The 19,993-nt window shown below is 44.8% G+C and overlaps 2 protein-coding genes across 2 annotated transcripts in view; both read left to right on the top strand.

Annotated features, from left to right (window-relative positions):
• The window catches only part of LOC137430508 (uncharacterized), a 31,701-nt gene extending 13,272 nt beyond the window's left edge, over positions 1–18,429 (top strand). The window contains exons 3-7 of the mRNA XM_078781335.1: positions 2,820–2,989; positions 3,087–3,281; positions 16,155–16,206; positions 16,317–16,664; positions 17,566–18,429. Of these exons, the coding sequence (XP_078637461.1) occupies positions 2,820–2,989; positions 3,087–3,281; positions 16,155–16,206; positions 16,317–16,664; positions 17,566–17,729 (929 nt within the window). The 3' untranslated portion in view covers positions 17,730–18,429. The remainder of the gene's footprint in view (positions 1–2,819; positions 2,990–3,086; positions 3,282–16,154; positions 16,207–16,316; positions 16,665–17,565) is intronic.
• LOC144892781 (uncharacterized) lies at positions 5,720–9,567 on the top strand. The gene has a single exon (XM_078781114.1). The coding sequence runs from the start codon at positions 5,905–5,907 to the stop codon at positions 8,248–8,250; it is 2,346 nt and encodes a 781-aa protein (XP_078637240.1). The 5' UTR covers positions 5,720–5,904; the 3' UTR covers positions 8,251–9,567.
• Positions 18,430–19,993: the final 1,564 nt, after the last annotated feature.

Genomic DNA, 19,993 nt, shown 5'->3' with positions numbered 1-19,993 from the left:
TCTTTCCCCTCCCTCTCCCCTCAACTCCCCCCTCCCTCTCCTACTTCCCTTCCTGTTACAAATCGCACAAAGCAAGGCTGTGTCCTAGTTCCCCCATTATTTAAGCATTGTGTTTTCCTCTGTTTCATAATACCTTCAACTATTGCACCCAGGGAGGAGAAGGGGAAGGGGAAGGGGAGGGGATGGGGAAGGGGAAGGGGAGGGGAAGGGGAAGGGGAAGGGGAGGGGAGAGGTCTTGATGTTACTTCATCGTCAATCATTGCATTTCGAGAGAGGACACCTCCAAGGTAGCAAAACTTACCTACAACTTTGAGTGGTGTGTCATCGATGGTAATGGATGGGATGGTATACACACCTTGTGGTCTCGGCTGAAGCCTCAGTATTCTTAAGATTACACTCGAGATTCCTTCAATATCGGGACTCTAGTTTAAACCGCATCCAGGTTATCCAGGGTATCCTGGGTATCCAGCGTATCCAGGTTATCCAGGGTATCCTGGGTATCCAGCGTATCCAGGTTATCCAGCGTATCCAGGTTATCCAGCGTATCCAGCGTATCCAGGGTATCCAGCGTATCCAGGGTATCCAGGGTATCCAGCATATCCAGGTTATCCAGGGTATCCTGGGTATCCAGCGTATCCAGGTTATCCAGCGTATCCAGGTTATCCAGCGTATCCAGGGTATCCAGGGTATTCATCGTATCCAGGTTATCCAGGGTATCCAGCGTATCCAGGTTATCCTGGGTATCCAGCGTATCCAGGTTATCCAGCGTATCCAGGGTATCCAGCGTATCCAGGTTATCCAGGGTATCCAGCGTATCCAGGTTATCCAGCGTATCCAGGGTATCCAGCATATCCAGGTTATCCAGCGTATCCAGGGTATCCAGCGTATCCAGGGTATCCAGCGTATCCAGGTTATCCAGCGTATCCAGATTATCCAGGTTCAAATCGTGTTTGGTTAAAATACGAACCTGTTCAACATGAATATGCGAAACTAATTACAGGATAAATTATTAATTGAGAAACAGATCAATTGGATTCACTTTCGTGAAATTAAATGAAGTACATTTCACTGAAATTAAATACTCGATGGTAATTAATAAATTAATAAATAGTACAGGTACATTGCATCCCCCAAAAAAACATGTTTATTTTGTTAGATTTTAAATGTTTTTCCACCTTTTTCAATACCAGAGGAATCGCTGTGAGTGGTTTATGCTTATGGGTGAATGAAGGTGTAAATAAGCGTGACACATGATCAGAATTGCCATTTAATATAACTGAAGGGCACCTTGTGCTGGTAAAGGGCACCATGTGGTGCAGCATTTCGGAACAACAGGTTTCCTTATGAAGGAAACCAATATGGCGATCACATGTCCATTTACTTTGGGGATGATAAATACCCGGTTCACGTGATAGAACTTACCATGTTCCAAACATGCTTGGTGTGTGGGTCCAGGAGGTGTATTGGTATTGGGACGTTGTTTGGATGTTTACCCACAGTTTCTATGTTACACCATCTTGTTTCGGTAGTAAGGTTGTCAGCTCGTTATACATAGTAAGCTAGTTAAACATACTAAGCTGCTCATACATAGAAAGCTCGTTATTACATAGTAAGCTCGTAATACATAGTAAGCTGGTTATACATAGGAAGGTAGTTATACATAGTAAGCTCGTTAGAAACAGTAAGCTCGTTATACATAGTTAGCTGGTTATCCATAGTAAGCTCGTTATACATAGTAAGCTGGTTGTACATAGTAAGCTCGTTATACATAGTAAGGTAGTTATACATAGTAAGGTAGTTATACATACTAAGCTGCTCATACATAGTAAGCTCGTTATACATAGTAAGCTGGTTATACATAGGAAGGTAGTTATACATAGTAAGGTCGTTATACATAGTAAGCTCGTTATAAACAGTAAGCTCGTTATACATAGTTAGCTGGTTATCCATAGTAAGCTCGTTATACATAGTAAGCTCGTTATACATAGTAAGGTAGTTATACATAGTAAGCTCGTTATACATAGTAAGCTCGTTAGAAACAGTAAGCTCGTTAGAAACGGTAAGGTCGTTATACATAGTAAGCTCGTTAGAAACAGTAAGCTCGTTATACATAGTAAGCTCGTTATACATAGAAAGCTCGTTATTACATAGTAAGCTCGTTATTACATAGTAAGCTCGTTATTACAGAGTAAACTCGTTATACATAGTAAGCTCGTTATACATAGTAAGCTCGGTATAAACAGTGAGCTCGGTATACATTGTAAGTTCGTTATACATAGTAAGCTCGTTATACATAGTAAGCTGGTCATACAAAGTAAGCTCGTTATACATAGTAGGCTCGTTATTCACAGTAAGATCGTTATACATAGTAAGGTCGTTATACATTGTAAGCTCGTTATACATAGTAAGCTCGTTATACATAGTAAGCTCGTTATACATTGTAAGCTCGTTATACATTGTAAGCTCGTTATACATAGTAAGCTGGTCATACAAAGTAAGCTCGTTATACATAGTAGGCTCGTTATTCACAGTAAGATCGTTATACATAGTAAGGTCGTTATACATAGTAAGGTCGTCATACATAGTAAGCTCGTTATACATTATAAGCTCGTTATACATTGTAAGCTCGTTATCCATAGTAAGCTCGTTACACATAGTAAGGTCGTTATACATAGTAAGGTCGTTATACATAGTAAGCTCGTTATACATTATAAGCTCGTTATCCATAGTAAGCTCGTCCTGATGGTTTAGTGAAGTAAAAATAACATTGAACACGATGTTTAACATCCGGGATATTAACGATGTGCGATTTCTATCAGATTCCCCTCAGGAAGCGAAGGATTACAAGATTTACATCAAAACAGGAAATGTTCATTGGGCTGGCACAGGTGCCAACGTTTATATCACGATCTGTGGAGGATTGAAGTGTTTGAGATCTCATCATCTTAAACATTCAACAACACATCCCGATCCTTTTGAAGCGGGTCAGGTAATTATTCACACACACTTTAACAAGGTAGATAAACTATTTATAAACATGATATTGTCTGACCAGGTGAGATGTTTACGTGCACGTGTTTCTGCAGGTAGATGTTTTCACTGTGCGCTCCCTTTACCTGGGGAACCTGGAAAATGTAACAATCTGGCACGACGGGAGTGGAAGTCATCCCAGCTGGTTACTCAAGAACATCAAAATCACCGAAACATTCTCTGGCATGGAACAAATATTTACCTGTTCATGTCGGGTTGATGCAAACTCTCCTAAAATCCTGCATCCCCAGGTAATCTTACCTTCTTCCATGTATACGCAATGTAATCTCTGTCTTTTAACTTCCTCTCCCAAGATCACGTGTTTCTCAATCCTCTCTGCCGTCATGAATGAAGTGAATTTAGAAAATGAATGAATCACTGTGCAAAGATAGTAATTACTTTTTTGTTATTTAAAAAAAAAATTCCGTAATGGAGCTGGAACACGGACACACACACACACACACACACACACACACACACACACACACACACACACACACACACACACACACACACACACACACACCTTGGAGACCTGCAACTCCGAAAGACCTTGAGGTTGATCGTGTATCGGACGTGCTGCGTGCATCCTCGAACGATCATAACTCCCAAGGTGAGGAGCTTCTCCCGATGAACCGATGGAGGGCAGGGGAAGGGAAAAGTCTTCAACGAAACCGGGCAGGTGAAAAATTGTTACCGACGCACCTGGGAGCAGGTGGGGAAGGGAACACTTTTCGACAAACGAAACTTGTGTTGGAAATAAAGTAAAATAAAAGGAATTATGGGACACAGCCCCTTGTACTTAGTCTCTGCGGCCGCACCGAGCAGCCAGAATACTCGCTCAAAATAAAGAAGCCTGCACCTCCTCTCCTGAGAAGACGAACTCACAAGGGGACAGGTATTTGGACCCAGCCAATAGGCTTCCTGTCTCAAAAAAAAAGATGGAGCTCGACCAAAGAACCTAAAAAACGAATGTTGGAACATGGAGGAGAAGGATGCCATTTACTACTGTAAAGTCTTTTCAAGACAACAACAGTGAGGGTTGGCCGGTAGGGCAGCTAGATTCATGGACCAGCTGAAGACCAGATTGACCACCAGAGCAGAGACGGCAACATCCAACAAATTAGAAAGAGTTGCGTTAACAGCAAATACATTCCTAAATTAAAATAAAATAAAAGAGATAGCAGTGAAGGCCAGAACAGGATGGGAGCCGAACACTCGTCAGGCTGGACTGAGTGATGGTGGAAAAGAGACCACAATGGATCGCAGGGAAGGGCTTTGTGACGAAGCAAGGGTTTGGAATGCGAAGCGTCACTGGGGACCCAGCGTAGGCGAGGTGAGACAGAGGGGGAGGAGACACAGAATCACTATAAAGTGGAGGGTGGGGGCAGGGTGAAAACACCGACACAGTTGGAGGGGATGAAAATGAGAATGGCAGATGACAACAGGCAGAAGGACGGAGGGCAACAGACAAGTGAAGAGGAAGGTGAGGATGATGAAGACCAGCAAAGATTGGAAGAAGAGCTGGCAAACAAATTAGCGGAGATGAGATTGATAGTGGAGACAGAAGGATGGTGTTCTTTGGGTGTGCTGTGTTGTGTTTGTGCCAAACGTAACATTTTCCATTTCGGACAAAAAGTTCCATCTTGGTTTCGTCAGACAACATTTTTTGCCACTTGGCTTCAGAATCTCTGGAGTTGTTTTTTGCATATGTTACATATTTATGTGAATGTATGTGAATTACCATTCAGGTCTTTGCTTATCCGTGGGTAGTATATTAAGTTGTTGTGTAGTTGTTGTGGTTGGAGGGGCAGGAGCCCTTCTGAGGGAGTGGCCGGAAACGGAAGTGGCCGGAAACGGAAGTGACCGGAAACGGAAGAGGAAAAGACACGAGGAAAAGGACGAGGTTTCTTCTTCCTCGCCCGCTCCGACAAAAGGTGGGATCGACCTTGCGCTGCGGGAAAAAGCGGCGTTCCGAAGCCTGTCTGGCGAGAGGAATTCCCGGGGAGTACCTGCCCGGTGGAGACGTCAAGTTGACGTGGGGCCGTGCATCGACCCCGCGTCTGGAATCGTTCGCGGCACCGTCCAAACAGACGCGTGCGGGTCGCACGTTGGGGCCTAACGCGCCCTGCAAGCGGCGTGGGGTTTGGCTTGCTCTACCGTACCCGCTCCGCGTGGCCACGAGGGGCTGCAGCCACGGTGCCTGGTACGATACCTGCCCGGTGGAGAAACGTCCACCCGGGGTTCGTTCAACCGCCCGAGTGCGGAGACGCCGACCAGTAGCAGTATCTTGGTCAGGAGGGGCCCAGAGACATTGTGAGGAGCAGAGACCGAAAGGGGGTGTGAGTACTCACCGGGACACACATGTATAAGATGGCCATCTTAATCATAGGGAATTGATTGTGAATTGGGAATTGGTGATGATTATGTATTGGTGATTGCTCGGGGAAAATCTCCGTGGTTGTGTCCTTGAAATATTGTTGGTGGTTGTGTCATTGAAATTGTTTGGTATCTTTACCATTGAAATATATCCTTGAACGTCAGTTGTCTCTTGGGTGAAATTCATATGGCTTGCGTGGCGAAAGCGCATATATAATACAGCTTTCTGGCGAAGTTCCTCTCACGGTCCGGGGGTCACTGAGACCAGGTATTCACCGAGGGGACCACGTAACAGAATTGGGGGCTCGTCCAAATTACGATTTGCGGTTTCGCAATTGGGTCTACGTCCGGAATCTAAAATTGTATAAAATAATAAAATAATTTTTTTTTTTTAATTAAAATTTATTAATTAATTATTAATTGGTAATTTTTTTTTTTTTGAGAAATTGGGGTAAAGTCTTGGGTGAAGGTTAACAGGTGTTAACGATAGGCACCATGGCGTTTGTGGCACAGAACTTTGGGGTAACCCCGAGTGAGGCACAGTTCCGAGCGTTGCTAAAGTCGGACCTCTTGAAATTGGCCAAACATTTTAACTTGGAGGTCCGAACTAATTTGAGGAAGGCAGAGTTGCAGGCCACGGTGATACAATCTATGGTGGGATTAGGAACATGGGACGAGTTAGCCTGGGAGTGGCTACCCGAAGAACCAGAAGACGTTGAGCTCCGGAAACTGGAGTTGCAGTTACGGAGCCAGGAACGGATTAAAGAAGAAGAAAGGAAAGCAGAAAAGGAAAGAGCAGAAGAAGAAAGGAAAGCAGAAAAGGAAAGAGCAGAAGAAGAAAGGAAAGCAGAAAAGGAAAGAGCAGAAGAAGAAAGGAAAGCAGAAAAGGAAAGAGCAGAAGAAGAAAGGAAAGCAGCAGAGAGGAGGGAAGAGAAACAAGCGGAGGAAAGCAGAGTGGAACGAGAACTCCAGGAAAGAAGAGAAAAGGAACAAGCAGAGGAAAGGAGAGCTGCAAGGGACCTCGAAGCAGAGGAGAGAAAAGCGGAAAGGGAATTAAAGGAACGTGACATGGAGCTTCAGCAAGAAATCAAATTCAAGGAGCTGGAGTTAATGAGAGAACGGGGAGAGGCACCACCCTTGCTGACGGGGTCGACACCTAACCAGAAAACCTGGGATGTGGGCAGACATGTGAGGCTGGTTCCACCGTTCAGTGAAAAAGAAGTCGCGAAATTTTTTCCACACTTTGAGAAAGTGGCTCGACAATTAAACTGGCCGGAGGAGGCATGGACCATACTCGTGCAAAGTGTGCTGGTGGGGAAAGCTCAGGAAATTTATTCGGCGCTACCAATGGACCAATGTGCAGATTATGAGGTACTGAAGAAGCACATCCTCAAGGCCTATGAGTTGGTTCCGGAAGCTTACAGGCAAAAATTCAGGAATGCCAGGAAGAGGGAGAGTGAGACCCATGTGGAGTTTGCCAGAGTGAAAGAAAACATGTTTGATCGGTGGTGTGAGTCAAAAGGAGTCGGGAAAGACTTCGAGGCATTGCGGGACTTGATCCTGGTGGAGGAATTCCAGCAGTGTGTCCACGAGGACATCAAAGTGTACCTGCAGGAAAAGAAGGTACCAAAGTTGTGGGACGCAGCCACCATGGCAGATGATTATGCCTTAACCCACCGAATAGGGGTCCACGAACCTAACTCCTCGCCTAGATCTCCGCAGGGGAGGTGGGGAACAGCAGGTGCGGAGAACGACCATACATGGCGGCGGCCTCGAGATGATTATGGGGACAACTATGATACCCCACCGGTTCGAAATCAGAGGGATGCGGGCCCAAGACAAACTTATAGTTCGGGGGGCCCGAGGCAGACCCCGAGTTTTTCCTCCGGACCTACTTGCGCGTTTTGCAAGAAACCTGGACACTTGATGTCCAGTTGTTACCTCATGAAAAGGGACAACCCAGAGCGGAGTCCGACTATTACAACTCCGAATGCGATGGCTAGCGTAAGAAATCGCCATCAAAAGGGTTACCAACCATTTATTTCAGAGGGGTTTGTGTCACTGGATGGAGCCTCGACTAACCGGAGACCGGTTAGGATATTGAGGGACACAGGGGCCCATCAATCTTTAATGCTTGAAGGCATTTTGCCATGGTCCGAGGAGACGGCAACGGGGGATAGTGTGCGTTTACAGGGGATCGGGGGCGGTGTTAGTGCTCCCCTTCAGGTCATCCAGTTGGAGTCCGATTTGGTGTCAGGACCGGTCACCGTCGGTTTACAAGCCACGCTTCCTGTAGAGGGTGTATCTGTGGTTATCGGGAATGATTTGGCCGGGGGTCAAGTTTATGGTAACCAGAGGGTTGGTAAAGAGCCCAGCAGGGAAAATAACACCACACCAACTCGGGATGGCGACAAAAGTGCCAAGTTATTTGTAGGGGGACTGAACTTCAAAACAGAGGAAGAAGTTCTGACCTCTGTCTTCAACAGATATGGGCCGCTGGTGGAAGTGCGGTTGGTAAGAGACTGGGAAACGCAACAGTCAAGAGGGTTCGGCTTTGTCACGTTTGCCAGCACAAAAGACGCCAGAGAGGCAGAGAAGAATTGGAATGGCAAGGATTTGGAGGGTCGGACCATAACAGTAGGGAAGGCATTTCGTAGGCGTCGAGAGGTCTACAGGAGAGGACAACTGGGCGGTAGTTTTGGTGGTGGCCGCAATCAATATTATTATGGAGGCTCCCTGAGTTACAGCAGCTCCCGAAGGAAGGATTGTCAAAGTAGTGGCCGAGAAGGAGACCGCTATTCATGGGACTACAGGGACAAGTGGTCCCACCATAATTATTAGGGAAGTTCTGAGAAGTTGAAGCACTGAAGGCGGCGGAGCCGCCGAGCCAAGATTCCTACACGAATTAACCGTGAACGCCGTTCCTAAAGGCGTCCATGTAGTGAACTTTCATGCACGGACTAACCGTGAACTCCACGTTCCTCAAGGCGCCCATGTAGAGAACTTTCCTGCACGGACTAACCGTGAACTCCGCGTTCCTAAAGGCATCCATGTAGTGAATACTCGGCTTGGCCTCCCGGAAAAAGTGCTATCGAGTTGCCTAACTGTGGATCTTTGATCAACCCCTTAACCTTCATTCCCAAGAAACTGACGGTCAAAGTCAGAGGGTCATGAGATGGAGTTTGATTTGGCAGGGACAATGTCGTTGTTGGTACTTAGTCCAGAGGGAGTAATCTGGAGGGGTGAGTTATCTGGTTTGTTTCTCCAAATTGGCCGGCAACGAAAGTTTTCGCTGGGTTCAAACTTTCTTTCTTGAAGGGGGGGAGTGTTACATATTTATGTGAATGTATGTGAATTACCATTCAGGTCTTTGCTTATCCGTGGGTAGTATATTAAGTTGTTGTGTAGTTGTTGTGGTTGGAGGGGCAGGAGCCCTTCTGAGGGAGTGGCCGGAAACGGAAGTGGCCGGAAACGGAAGTGACCGGAAACGGAAGAGGAAAAGACACGAGGAAAAGGACGAGGTTTCTTCTTCCTCGCCCGCTCCGACAAAAGGTGGGATCGACCTTGCGCTGCGGGAAAAAGCGGCGTTCCGAAGCCTGTCTGGCGAGAGGAATTCCCGGGGAGTACCTGCCCGGTGGAGACGTCAAGTTGACGTGGGGCCGTGCATCGACCCCGCGTCTGGAATCGTTCGCGGCACCGTCCAAACAGACGCGTGCGGGTCGCACGTTGGGGCCTAACGCGCCCTGCAAGCGGCATGGCGTTTGGCTTGCTCTACCGTACCCGCTCCGCATGGCCACGAGGGGCTGCAGCCACGGTGCCTGGTACGATACCTGCCCGGTGGAGAAACGTCCACCCGGGGTTCGTTCAACCGCCCGAGTGCGGAGACGCCGACCAGTAGCAGTATCTTGGTCAGGAGGGGCCCAGAGACATTGTGAGGAGCAGAGACCGAAAGGGGGTGTGAGTACTCACCGGGACACACATGTATAAGATGGCCATCTTAATCATAGGGAATTGATTGTGAATTGGGAATTGGTGATGATTATGTATTGTTGATTGCTCGGGGAAAATCTCCGTGGTTGTGTCCTTGAAATATTGTTGATGGTTGTGTCATTGAAATTGTTTGGTATCTTTACCATTGAAATATATCCTTGAACGTCAGTTGTCTCTTGGGTGAAATTCATATGGCTTGCGTGGCGAAAGCGCATATATAATACAGCTTTCTGGCGAAGTTCCTCTCACGGTCCGGGGGTCACTGAGACCAGGTATTCACCGAGGGGACCACGTAACACATACCTCAAACAGGACTCAAGGTGGGCTTTTTGAGTAATGGCTTCCTTCTTGCCCCCCTGCCGTACAGGCCAGACTTGTGGAGTGTTTGGAATATTGTTGTCACATACACACAGTGAATAGCCTTTGCTATAAAGGCCTGCAGCTCTTTCCAAGTTGCCATTGGCCTCCTAGTGGCCTCTCTGATCAGTATCCTCCTTGCTTGGTCACCCAGTTTGGAGGGACGACCTGATGTAGGCAAGGTCTTGGTGGTGCCATACCCCTTCCACTTCTTAATTATTGCCTTAACTGCTCTCCAAGGGATATTCAAGGCCTTTGAAATATTTTTATACCCATCCCCTGATCTGTGCCTTTCCACAACTTTATCCTGGATATCTTTTGAATGCCCCTTGGTGCTCATGGTTTTAATGGCCTAAGCCTTTTTATAAACAAAAAAAGGTAAAAAAACCCCCATCAAAACATCAAACTAGAAATCAAAGCTGGACCAAAATTTTTCGTCTTCCACCAACGACAAAATCAAGACTCTCTGCTCACCTTCACTCCTTCACTCCTCTTTTCTCCCACCTCTGGAACAAACTCCCTCACTCTCTTCAATCCCACTCCTCCCTCCAGGTCTTTAAAACAGCTGTTCACCACCATCTCTTATCTTCCCCCATCCAAAACCTTGATCCTTTCTATCCCCGTTAAAACACCCCAAATCCACCTCTTTAAATTCCAAACTTCTTTCCTGAAATTCCTAGTAGTGTTCATTTGCTTATACCGTGTACCCCTCCCACCTCCCCCAGCCGTCCCCCTTCCACAGATCTATCGACGTCCTTGTTCTCTTCTGTTGTTGTGCTTGTGTGCTTCCCTCTCTCCCCCCTCCCTTCATTGTATGTTTGTGCATGTTTTCATGTTCAATGTGTTAGCTCTTACACGAGCCTCAATTCTGGATACAAAAAAAAAAAAAAAGACAAAAAAAAGCCACAATCAAAAACAAATAAATCAAGAACAATGATCAAACAAGTAAAGAAACAATAAATCAAAAACAAACAAGTGAATAACAATTTATCAAACCAATAAACAATAATAAAAATAACCAAAAGACCACCAAAATAGCAAAGTTCACCTTTTCCAACGTTTACCCCCCCACCCCCATCCCACACCCCCACCCCCGCTCATCCCACCCCCAGCACCAGCAGGGGGCCCAGAGCTGGGACCCGGGAGGCGTCCTCGCGGAGTGCGGAATTGGGAGTGGATAGGGGAGAGGGTGGCAGGAGGCTTATGCAGCCATTTCTCAATTTCTGCCTCCAAAGTAATTTGAGGGTCGGGGCAGCTCTTTCTCACCTCCTTGAGGTCCGTCTCCCTAACCTCCTCAGGAGTTTCGCCTTATAAATGGGCCAGGAGCCTTCCCCTTATTGCAGCGACTCCTGCGTTTCTTCACATCCCAGCCACATGCGTCAATGTCCTCAGTCTGAGGAGGTGTTTCCCAACCTTCCTCCCCTCATCGAGGGTTCGGCCTCCTGCAAACCCGCAGCCTCATGCTGTGCCACAGTATCCTCTTTCACCTCTTCCGAAACACTGGAGAGGCAGCACACCGATGGAACCCCTGCCTCCACCATTTGGTTGTGCTCTGTCTTGGCCGAGGGGACCGCAGCGTCCACCACTTTACCTCCCACCTTCTCCTCCTTCCTCCACCTCCCATCCTCTTTTACGTCGGGATAAACCATGGTGGGCTGTTGGCATCAACAAAATGAGGCAACCAGTACTTAACATCAAAATCAGAAACACTCTCATTGCAGAGGTGGACCGTCACGACCCTCACATGGTCAAAGAGGGCCTCGAATGCCCAGTCAGCCAGAGACCCAGCTGACCGAGCAGCAGTTCATCTCACCCAAAACTCGACATGTCTTCCAGAAGACTGGAAAGACACATCAAACCCACGGGCCAATGAGATGAGGCAATAAAACTCCTCAGCCTTGAACTGCAGCGCTTCCAACAAAACCGTCCAACCAAATACCTCACCTGGCAGAACGGGTCCCTCCTTTATATATTTGAACCTGAGACTGTTATGACGCCTGCTCGCCATGCCGGAGTCCTATGGAGGAGCAGTGGACAACACTGGGAATGACGGGTGGGGGAGAGGGAGGCGCGGGGCTACCGACCTGTCTGGAGGGTGAGGCGCCAAACAGGAGGAAGGCCAGGGAAAAGCAGGAAAGGAGAGAATAAGGAAACGTAGGACAAATAAGGTCAAGAAAGGAAAATAGCATGCAGACAAGACAGGAAAATAAAGAAAAACACACAGGACAAACAAGGTCAAGAAAGGAAAATAACATGCAGCAAGACGGGGAAATAAAGAAAAACACGCAGGACAAACAAGGTCAAGAAAGGAAAATGACATGCAGACAAGACGGGAAAATGACGAAAAACACGCAGGACAAACAAGGTCAAGAAAGGAAAATAACATGCAGACAAGACAGGAAAATAAAGAAAAACACGCAGGACAAACAAGGTCAAAAAAGGAAAATCACATGCAGACAAGACATGAAAATAACGAAAAACACGCAGGACAAACAAGGACAAGAAAGGAAAATAACATGCAGACAAGACGGGAAAATAAAGGAAAACACGTAGATCAAACAAGGTCAAGAAAGGAAAATAAAGAAAAACACGCAGGACAAACAAGGTCACAAAAGGAAAATAACATGCAGACAAGACAGGAAAATAAAGAAAAACACGCAGGACAAACAAGGACAAGAAAGGAAAATAACATGCAGACAAGACGGGAAAATAAAGGAAAACACGTAGATCAAACAAGGTCAAAAAAGGAAAATAAAGAAAAACACGCAGGACAAACAAGGTCACAAAAGGAAAATAACATGCAGACAAGACAGGAAAATAAAGAAAAACACGCAGGACAAACAAGGTCAAGAAAGGAAAATAACATGCAGACAAGACAGGAAAATAAAGAAAAACACGCAGGACAAACAAGGTCAAGAAAGGAAAATAACATGCAGACAAGACAGGAAAATAAAGAAAAACACGCAGGACAAACAAGGTCAAAAAAGGAAAATACCATGCAGACAAGACAGGAAAATAATGAAAAACACGCAGGACAAACAAGTGCAAGAAAGGAAAATAACATGCAGACAAGACTGGAAAATAAATAAAAACACGCAGGACAAAGAAGGTCAAAAAAGGAAAATAACATGCAGACAAGACTGGAAAATAAAGAAAAACACGCAGGACAAACAAGGTCAAAAAAGGAAAATAACATGCAGACAAGACGAGAAAATAAAGAAAAACACGTGGGACAAACAAGGTCAAGAAAGGAAAACATGCAGACAAGACGGGAAAATAAAGAAAAACACGCAGGACAAACAAGGTCAAAAAAGGAAAATAACATGCAGACAAGAAAGGAAAATAAAGACAAACACGCAGGACAAAGAAGGTCAAAAAAGTAAAATAACACGCAGACAAGACGGGAAAATAAAGAAAAACACGCAGGACAAACAAGGTCAAGAAAGGAAAATAACATGCAGACAAGACGGGAAAATAAAGAAAAACACGCAGGACAAATAAGGTCAAGAAAGGAAAATAACATGCAGACAAGACAGGAAAATAAATAAAACCACGCAGGACAGAGAAGGTCAAAAAAGGAAAATAACATGCAGACAAGACTGGAAAATAAAGAAAAACACGCAGGACACACAAGGTCAAGAAAGGAAAATAACATGCAGACAAGAAAGGAAAATAACATGCAGACAAGAAAGGAAAATAACATGCAGACAAGACGGGAAAATAAAGAAAAACACGCAGGACAAACAAGGTCAAGAAAGGAAAATAACATGCAGACAAGACAGGAAAATAAAGAAAACACGCAGGACAAACAAGGTCAAGAAAGGAAAATAACATGCAGACAAGACAGGAAAATAAAGAAAAACACGCAGGACAAACACAACAAAGCTCTCAAGCTGCTCAAGGTGGACACCAAAGCACCCCTCCCTTGCCCCCTGCTCACCACAACAAAAACTGGGCTGTAAAATGCACAATCAGACAGGCACAGCGGATTTTATTCTGATTTTTTTTTTCTTTTTCCTTTTTTTGTATACAGAGTCGAGGCTCGTGAAAGAGCTAACATTTATCAAACAAACAAATCAAACAAACAAGCAAACAAAGTATATAAAAAGGGGAGCGGTCGACAAGATGGGGAGAGAAGGAGAGGAAGCACACAAACACACCATTTGAGGGCAGGGACATCGGGAGATGTGTGGGAGGCAGAGGGCCTGGGGGGAGGCAGGATAGGTATAAAATGCAAGGACACCAAGGACTTCCAGGAAAGAAGACAAAAGTCACCTAAAAAAAGTGGATTTGGGGTGAAATTAGCGGGGGTAGAAAAGATCAAGGTTTTGGATTGGGGAAGATAAGAGATGGTGGTGAACAGCCGTTTTAAAGACCTGGAGGGAGGAGTGGGATTGAAGAGAGTGAGGGAGTTTGTTCCAGATGCGGGAGAAAAGAGGAATGAAGGAGTGAAGGTGAGCAGAGAGTCTTGATTTTGGCAGTTTAACCAGAAGAGGGTTGCAGGCAGATCTTGTGCGACCTGCAGGAATATTTGGGGAAAAGAGCCCAGAGAGAGCTGGGGGAGCAAGGCCGGAGAGGAGCCGGTAGAAGACGGAAAGACCACCAACCTGCCTGCGGTGATTAAGTGAAAGGCCCTCGGAGATAGCGTCATCGCGGGAGATTCCAATGATTCTGAACGCTTTGGTTTCAACAGCGAGAAGCCGAGCAAGGTGTGAGGCAGGAGCACCAGCCCAGAGGGGAGAGCAGCATTCCATTGAGCTGCGGATGAAAGCCTTGTATGTGGTGAGGAGCTCCGGTGTGCCAAGGAAGGACTTCGCACGATGGAGGATGCCCAGTCGGCGACTGGCTTTGGAGGCCAGCTTGGAAATGTGGTTTTCCCAGGAAAGATCATGGCAGATAGTGAGACCCAAAAGCTTGAGTGACAGAACTTCTTGGAGAGGATTATTCAGAAAGTAGATGGGAGGGTTGTCCACTCGGTCTTTTCGGAGAGACATCGTAAGAGTGTGAGATTTGTCAGGATTGAAAGACATGTTCCACTTGTTTGCCCAGTCTGTGATTTTGTCCAGGTCTGCAGAGAGTGAGGAGGCTGCAGACTGCCGATCTGAGGGATGAGGAATGGAGCGGCAGAGAGTGGAGTCATCAGCAAAGAGATAGAGAGGATTTTCAAGAGAGTCAGAGAGATCATTGATGAAGACCAGAAAAAGCACAGGGCCCAGAACACTGCCTTGGGGAACTCCAGCCTGAACAGGAAGAGGAGATGAGAGAAACCCATTCAGGGCCACACGTTGACTACGACGAGAGAGGAAGTCCGCCAGCCATGCGTGGAGATTTCCATGGATACCAAAGGAGGAGTGTTTGGTGAGCAGAGCGGGGTGCCAGACCGTATCGAAGGCACGTGATATGTCGAGGGAGACAGCTCTAATTTCCTGTTTGGCATTGATGACCTCCATCCATTGTTGAGACAGCAGAATAATCAGAATCACTGCAATTTAACACAGGTGGAAGGTAATTAACTTGGTGTGTGATTTAGAAGTTGATTTGTTACATCTCAGATGATTTACAATTGCTATTATAAGGGGGGGGGGGGGGGGGGTGGACACTTGTCCAACCAAGATATTCTAATTTTGCATTTTTAATTAATTTTCTGAAATTTGTAGAATTCGTTTTTGACTTGGAAGTTCTGGGTTACGATGTGTAAATAAAAAAACCACCGTTTAGAGGCCATTTTTCCCCGCAAGGGGGGGTTGGCCTTTTTCGGGCACCGTGGTTGTTGTTGTTTTTTTGGTCCCCTTTTTGAAGCAATGTTTTCCGGCCGGATGCCCTTCCTGACGCCAACCCTCTTTGTCGCCTTTTTACGACAAACAGGGAATTACCAGTGAACTGGTACTCAATTAGCCGACCTCGGAAGGAATGACAGGCTGAGTCAACCCCCCTGGCGTTAATTCAGCGATCGACCGGGATTCGAACCCAGGATCCTAGGATCCTAAGCTGGCACCCTAGCCGCTAGCCCAACACCAGGCTTAGGGCTGTGTAAACACCAGGATGGACGCTAGCCCAACACCAGGATGTGTAAATAAAGGAGGATAAAGTCTGATTTAATGCATTTTCATTCCAGGCTGAGAGGCAACAAAAGATGAAAAATTAGAAAGGGGGTGTAGACTTTCTATAGGCAGTGCACATCCTCGGAGCAATGTAAACATTCGGTTTGGAGAGGGTGCGGGTTTTGTAAACAGTTCAACCGGTGGTGTTGGAGAAGGACAGATGGGAGAGGGAGAGGAGAAACCGAATCTGTTTCATGTACTAATTCTTGTTTGCCTTTTACAATATCAATAACTTGTATTTTCCATCACTTCACCACATCTGGGTGTTGTTGCTCCCTCTCTATTATTTAATTTCAGATTCCCAGGTCATGTGACCCTTTGGATGACAGAGAACCGAAGAAACCAACCGGTGCGTTTTGTGGATTCTCATTCGGGAATTTGATGCCGTTTTTCAAAGCATTTTGGGAAAGATGTTATTGGTGGAAATAACGATTGTAATTTCCTTGTTTCCCATTGTAGTTCCCAACCCTCTCAGGGGAATTCCTCTTCTCTCTTGTGAGATACAAAAGCCAAACAGTAACAAGTTCTCACTGCTGTGGATGTTTCGAAGTACTGAAGGCCACGACCAGGTGATCGCAGTGGCCGGAACACAGGCAGACATCCTTACCTCCTGTCTGGGGAAGAGTGAACAGAAAAACCATACAGTGCTGGAACCTGGACAGGATTCCTGTCCTGAAAGCTCCCACTGCTTGCTGCCTCCATTTGGTGTAACGAGGGATCAACTCGAGAGATACTGGTGCCTGATTGGTCCCGGAGAGGATGGAACATGGACACAGCAGACCCTCTCTGTGATTTCATTCATACCTGGTAAGATGTAACTCGCTGATCATTTCCACCCAATGATCATGCTCTATTACGGTTCTTCATTAAAAGAAACCATCTTTGTTCATAATTACCCTGAAAGTGGCAACACCTTCTCTCTCTCTTATAATTTCCTTTTCCAAGTTACCCTCGCCAGAGGAGCGGGTTTTGCATTTGAGACCGTTTGTTTGTCTGTCTGTCTGTTTGTTTGTCTGCACAGAATAAATATGATTTTCTCTGCAACACTTGGTCTGATTGACAGGAAATTTTCACCATAGAGCAACTCCACCTGTAGAATTTTTTGTTGATAATTATGACGTCATAGGTCACGTAGTTCGGCCGCCATCTTGGAAAAACCGAAAAACTTTGCACCTCTATATCTCTGAAAGTGCTGAATAGAAAAAATTGAGACATGGCTCATTGTAAAGAACTCTCCATGGGGAATAAAATATGTTGATGATGATGTCATCGGTGCTTCCATTATGACGTCATAATTCGACAAGTACCAAACTTCATCCGATCAAGATAATTTCTTGAGCATCATCAAGGAAGAAATTAGTTTAGAAAACAAATAATGATGACGTCATCGGTCACGTGGTTCGGCCGCCATATTTGTTTTAACACTAAAGCCTTAAAAACCACTGAAAATACATCCTGGCGAGGGTTTGCAATCTCTGATTGCTCTTTTTCTTGTTTAAAATGAGAAGTCCTGATAGCGAAGTATTTTGGGAGTGAACAATATTTTTTCTAAGATGAATAATGTCAGGTAATAATTGTTTATTTGGTAACAAGTTGAACAGGTATGGTGTTTTATTATTACCATTGATCTACCATTTAGTGCAGTTTATCTTTTGTTTAGTTACCGCATCTTCCATGATTGTTATCCTGATGGGTTTTCTGATTATAGGAAACCAAAACGGATCCACAACGGTGGAAGAGACCAACGACCCATCACCATTCTCCAGATGCGGACCTGCTCTCGGTGCAGCAATCACCATCAATGTTCTCGCTCTCTTCCCATTCACCATGGTTGTTTTCCTTGCTAAACGTTATCGTGAAGAATGTTTGTAGAAACATCTTTAAGATGTGATCACAAAGTCATCAATGTGTTTCCATCTCTCCATATGTGTGTTTTTTTATGAGAAGACATTTGTTTTTATGAATGTTCAGGAAGTAGTTGTTAAAACATCAACACAAACATGATACTTCTCACCTCCGCCCGTGAAGATGGATGGAGGTTATGTTTTCACCCCTGTCTGTCTGTCTGTTTGTTTGTTTGTATGTCTGTCTGTCTGTGAACAAAATATCTAAAAGAGTTGTGGATGTATTCGGACGAAATTTGGCAGAGAGGTGGCGTATGTGACGAGGATGAAATGATTCGATTTTGGTGAAGATCTGGATTTGAACAGTACAGTTTTTAAAGTGATTCTTCACCATTGAGAGATGGGGCCAAAAACGATATTTCGCAGGATATTTTTAAAAGTTATGGACGAGTTATGACTAAACATGGTGGACGAGTTGATTCGGTAACGAGAACAAGCAGATTAGATTTGGGTTCAGGTCCGAATCCAGACCCGGTCTATCATTGGGATACAAAAAGTAAACTGTTCAGCCTGGCGGAGGTATGCGCACTAGCGAGTGCCGTTCTAGTTTGATATGAAACTTGTGGGAATTATGCTTCAGCTATATTTGCTCTTTCGTTGTGAAATTGTTGATTGTTTTCAGGTATTATTTCTTTTTGTAATAATAAAGGACATGTTTGTGGGTTGCAGCGTGCAGATGGAAAACAATTTAAGGTCAAATGCACGTCCACAAACCAACATTGTACGATTTGGAACAATACAAGCTGTACATTGTGCTATTAATATCAATACAAACTATAAATTGCATTATATAGAACAATACAAACTATACATTGTGTTATTAATATCAATACAAACTATAAATTGCATTATATAGAACAATACAAGCTATACATTGTGTTATTAATATCAATACAAACTATAAATTGCATTATATGGAACAATACAAGCTATACATTGTGTTATTAATATCAATACAAACTATAAATTGCATTATATAGAACAATACAAGCTATACATTGTGTTATTAATATCAACACAAACTATGAATTGTATTATATAGAACAATACAAGCTATACATTGTATTACAAAGAACAATTATCAAATAAGGTATTGAAACCATTTTCATTTTGTACTTTAGTAATTAATGCTTAATTAAACAAGACAAATTCTAACAGCGGCGTAGCCGGGCTTGTAATCTTACTGCAATTCACCAAATGTCTGGCCGTCCGTTTTCCCAGGTACCGCAAAAACGGCTGAACCGATCGCAACGAAATTTTGGGTGGGTAATCCTGGGACCCCCTGGAGTAAAGTAGGCTCGATTGTTTTTCAAATTTTTAAAAAAAAATTCCCAATTTTTCAGTTTTTCCAAACACGATGGAATAATATTTACCGATATGAACAGCGATGTGGCTCTTATTGAAATTCTTCAAACACTTTAGATTTTGATGATTTGTGTGTGATATGATTTAACGGATGTTTATATAAATCGTTGAAAATAAAAAAGCTTTCAATTTATGATATTTTGCCTTTTAATTTGGGCCTTCCAATTGAAGCCCCGCCCGTAGGGTGGGTACCGTTCCTAGTATATTATAAACCACAAACACACATGATTTTGAGGTGTTCTTCCAAGCATTTCCTGTAAGGTGTCAAGGTTTCCATGCCAACATTGAGCATTGCGTTCAAGGGTTCTCCCTGATCTTGAACAGTCTCAAATTGTCCCCTTCTCCCAACCTTGTTTTGCTATACACTGCACATGCGACCTCTTCAAGCTCAGTTATCAGGTCTTGTGGCATGTTCCATGAATTCCTCAGTCTTCCAAGAGCTGGTGCAATCCTTGGCATCGTCTCCAGAGTTTTGATGGGCTTGACTTTCCCTTTCCCCTCAAATGCGCTAGTTGTGTCACAATCCCCGTATGCATGGAGAGTTTGAAGCACTGCCCAGTTTTCCTGTGTGTCGGCCTGTGCAAATTCCGTCGTGTTGAATCGGTTCTGATTGTTTCCTGTACCAGTATCAAACAAAATTGTAATACCTTCAAGTTTGTTGATGTGGCGCAGGATGATGAAAAATATATCATATTCTGGACTTCTCACTTGTATGTTCTTGTAACCATGCTTCTCTGCAAACAGGCAATACCATATAATCCTTGTGTTAGTCTCTTCTTGTGTCGATGTTGGAACATCAATCTGTTTTTCCTGATTGTTGTTTTCCCATCCTCAGATGTGAACCTGGATCCGTAACCTTCACAGATA

Source organism: Myxine glutinosa, chromosome 7 (genome assembly GCF_964187855.1).
Source record: "Myxine glutinosa chromosome 7, kmMyxGlut1.1, whole genome shotgun sequence".
NCBI lineage: Eukaryota > Metazoa > Chordata > Myxini > Myxiniformes > Myxinidae > Myxine > Myxine glutinosa.
Note: the sequence above shows the minus strand (reverse complement) of the source record. Positions and strands in the feature narration are given on the sequence as shown.

What these genes read in the sequence shown, in the direction of transcription:
- LOC144892781 (XM_078781114.1), top strand. Translation starts at nt 5,905, where the DNA reads ATGGCGTTTGTGGCACAGAACTTTGGGGTAACCCCGAGTGAGGCACAG.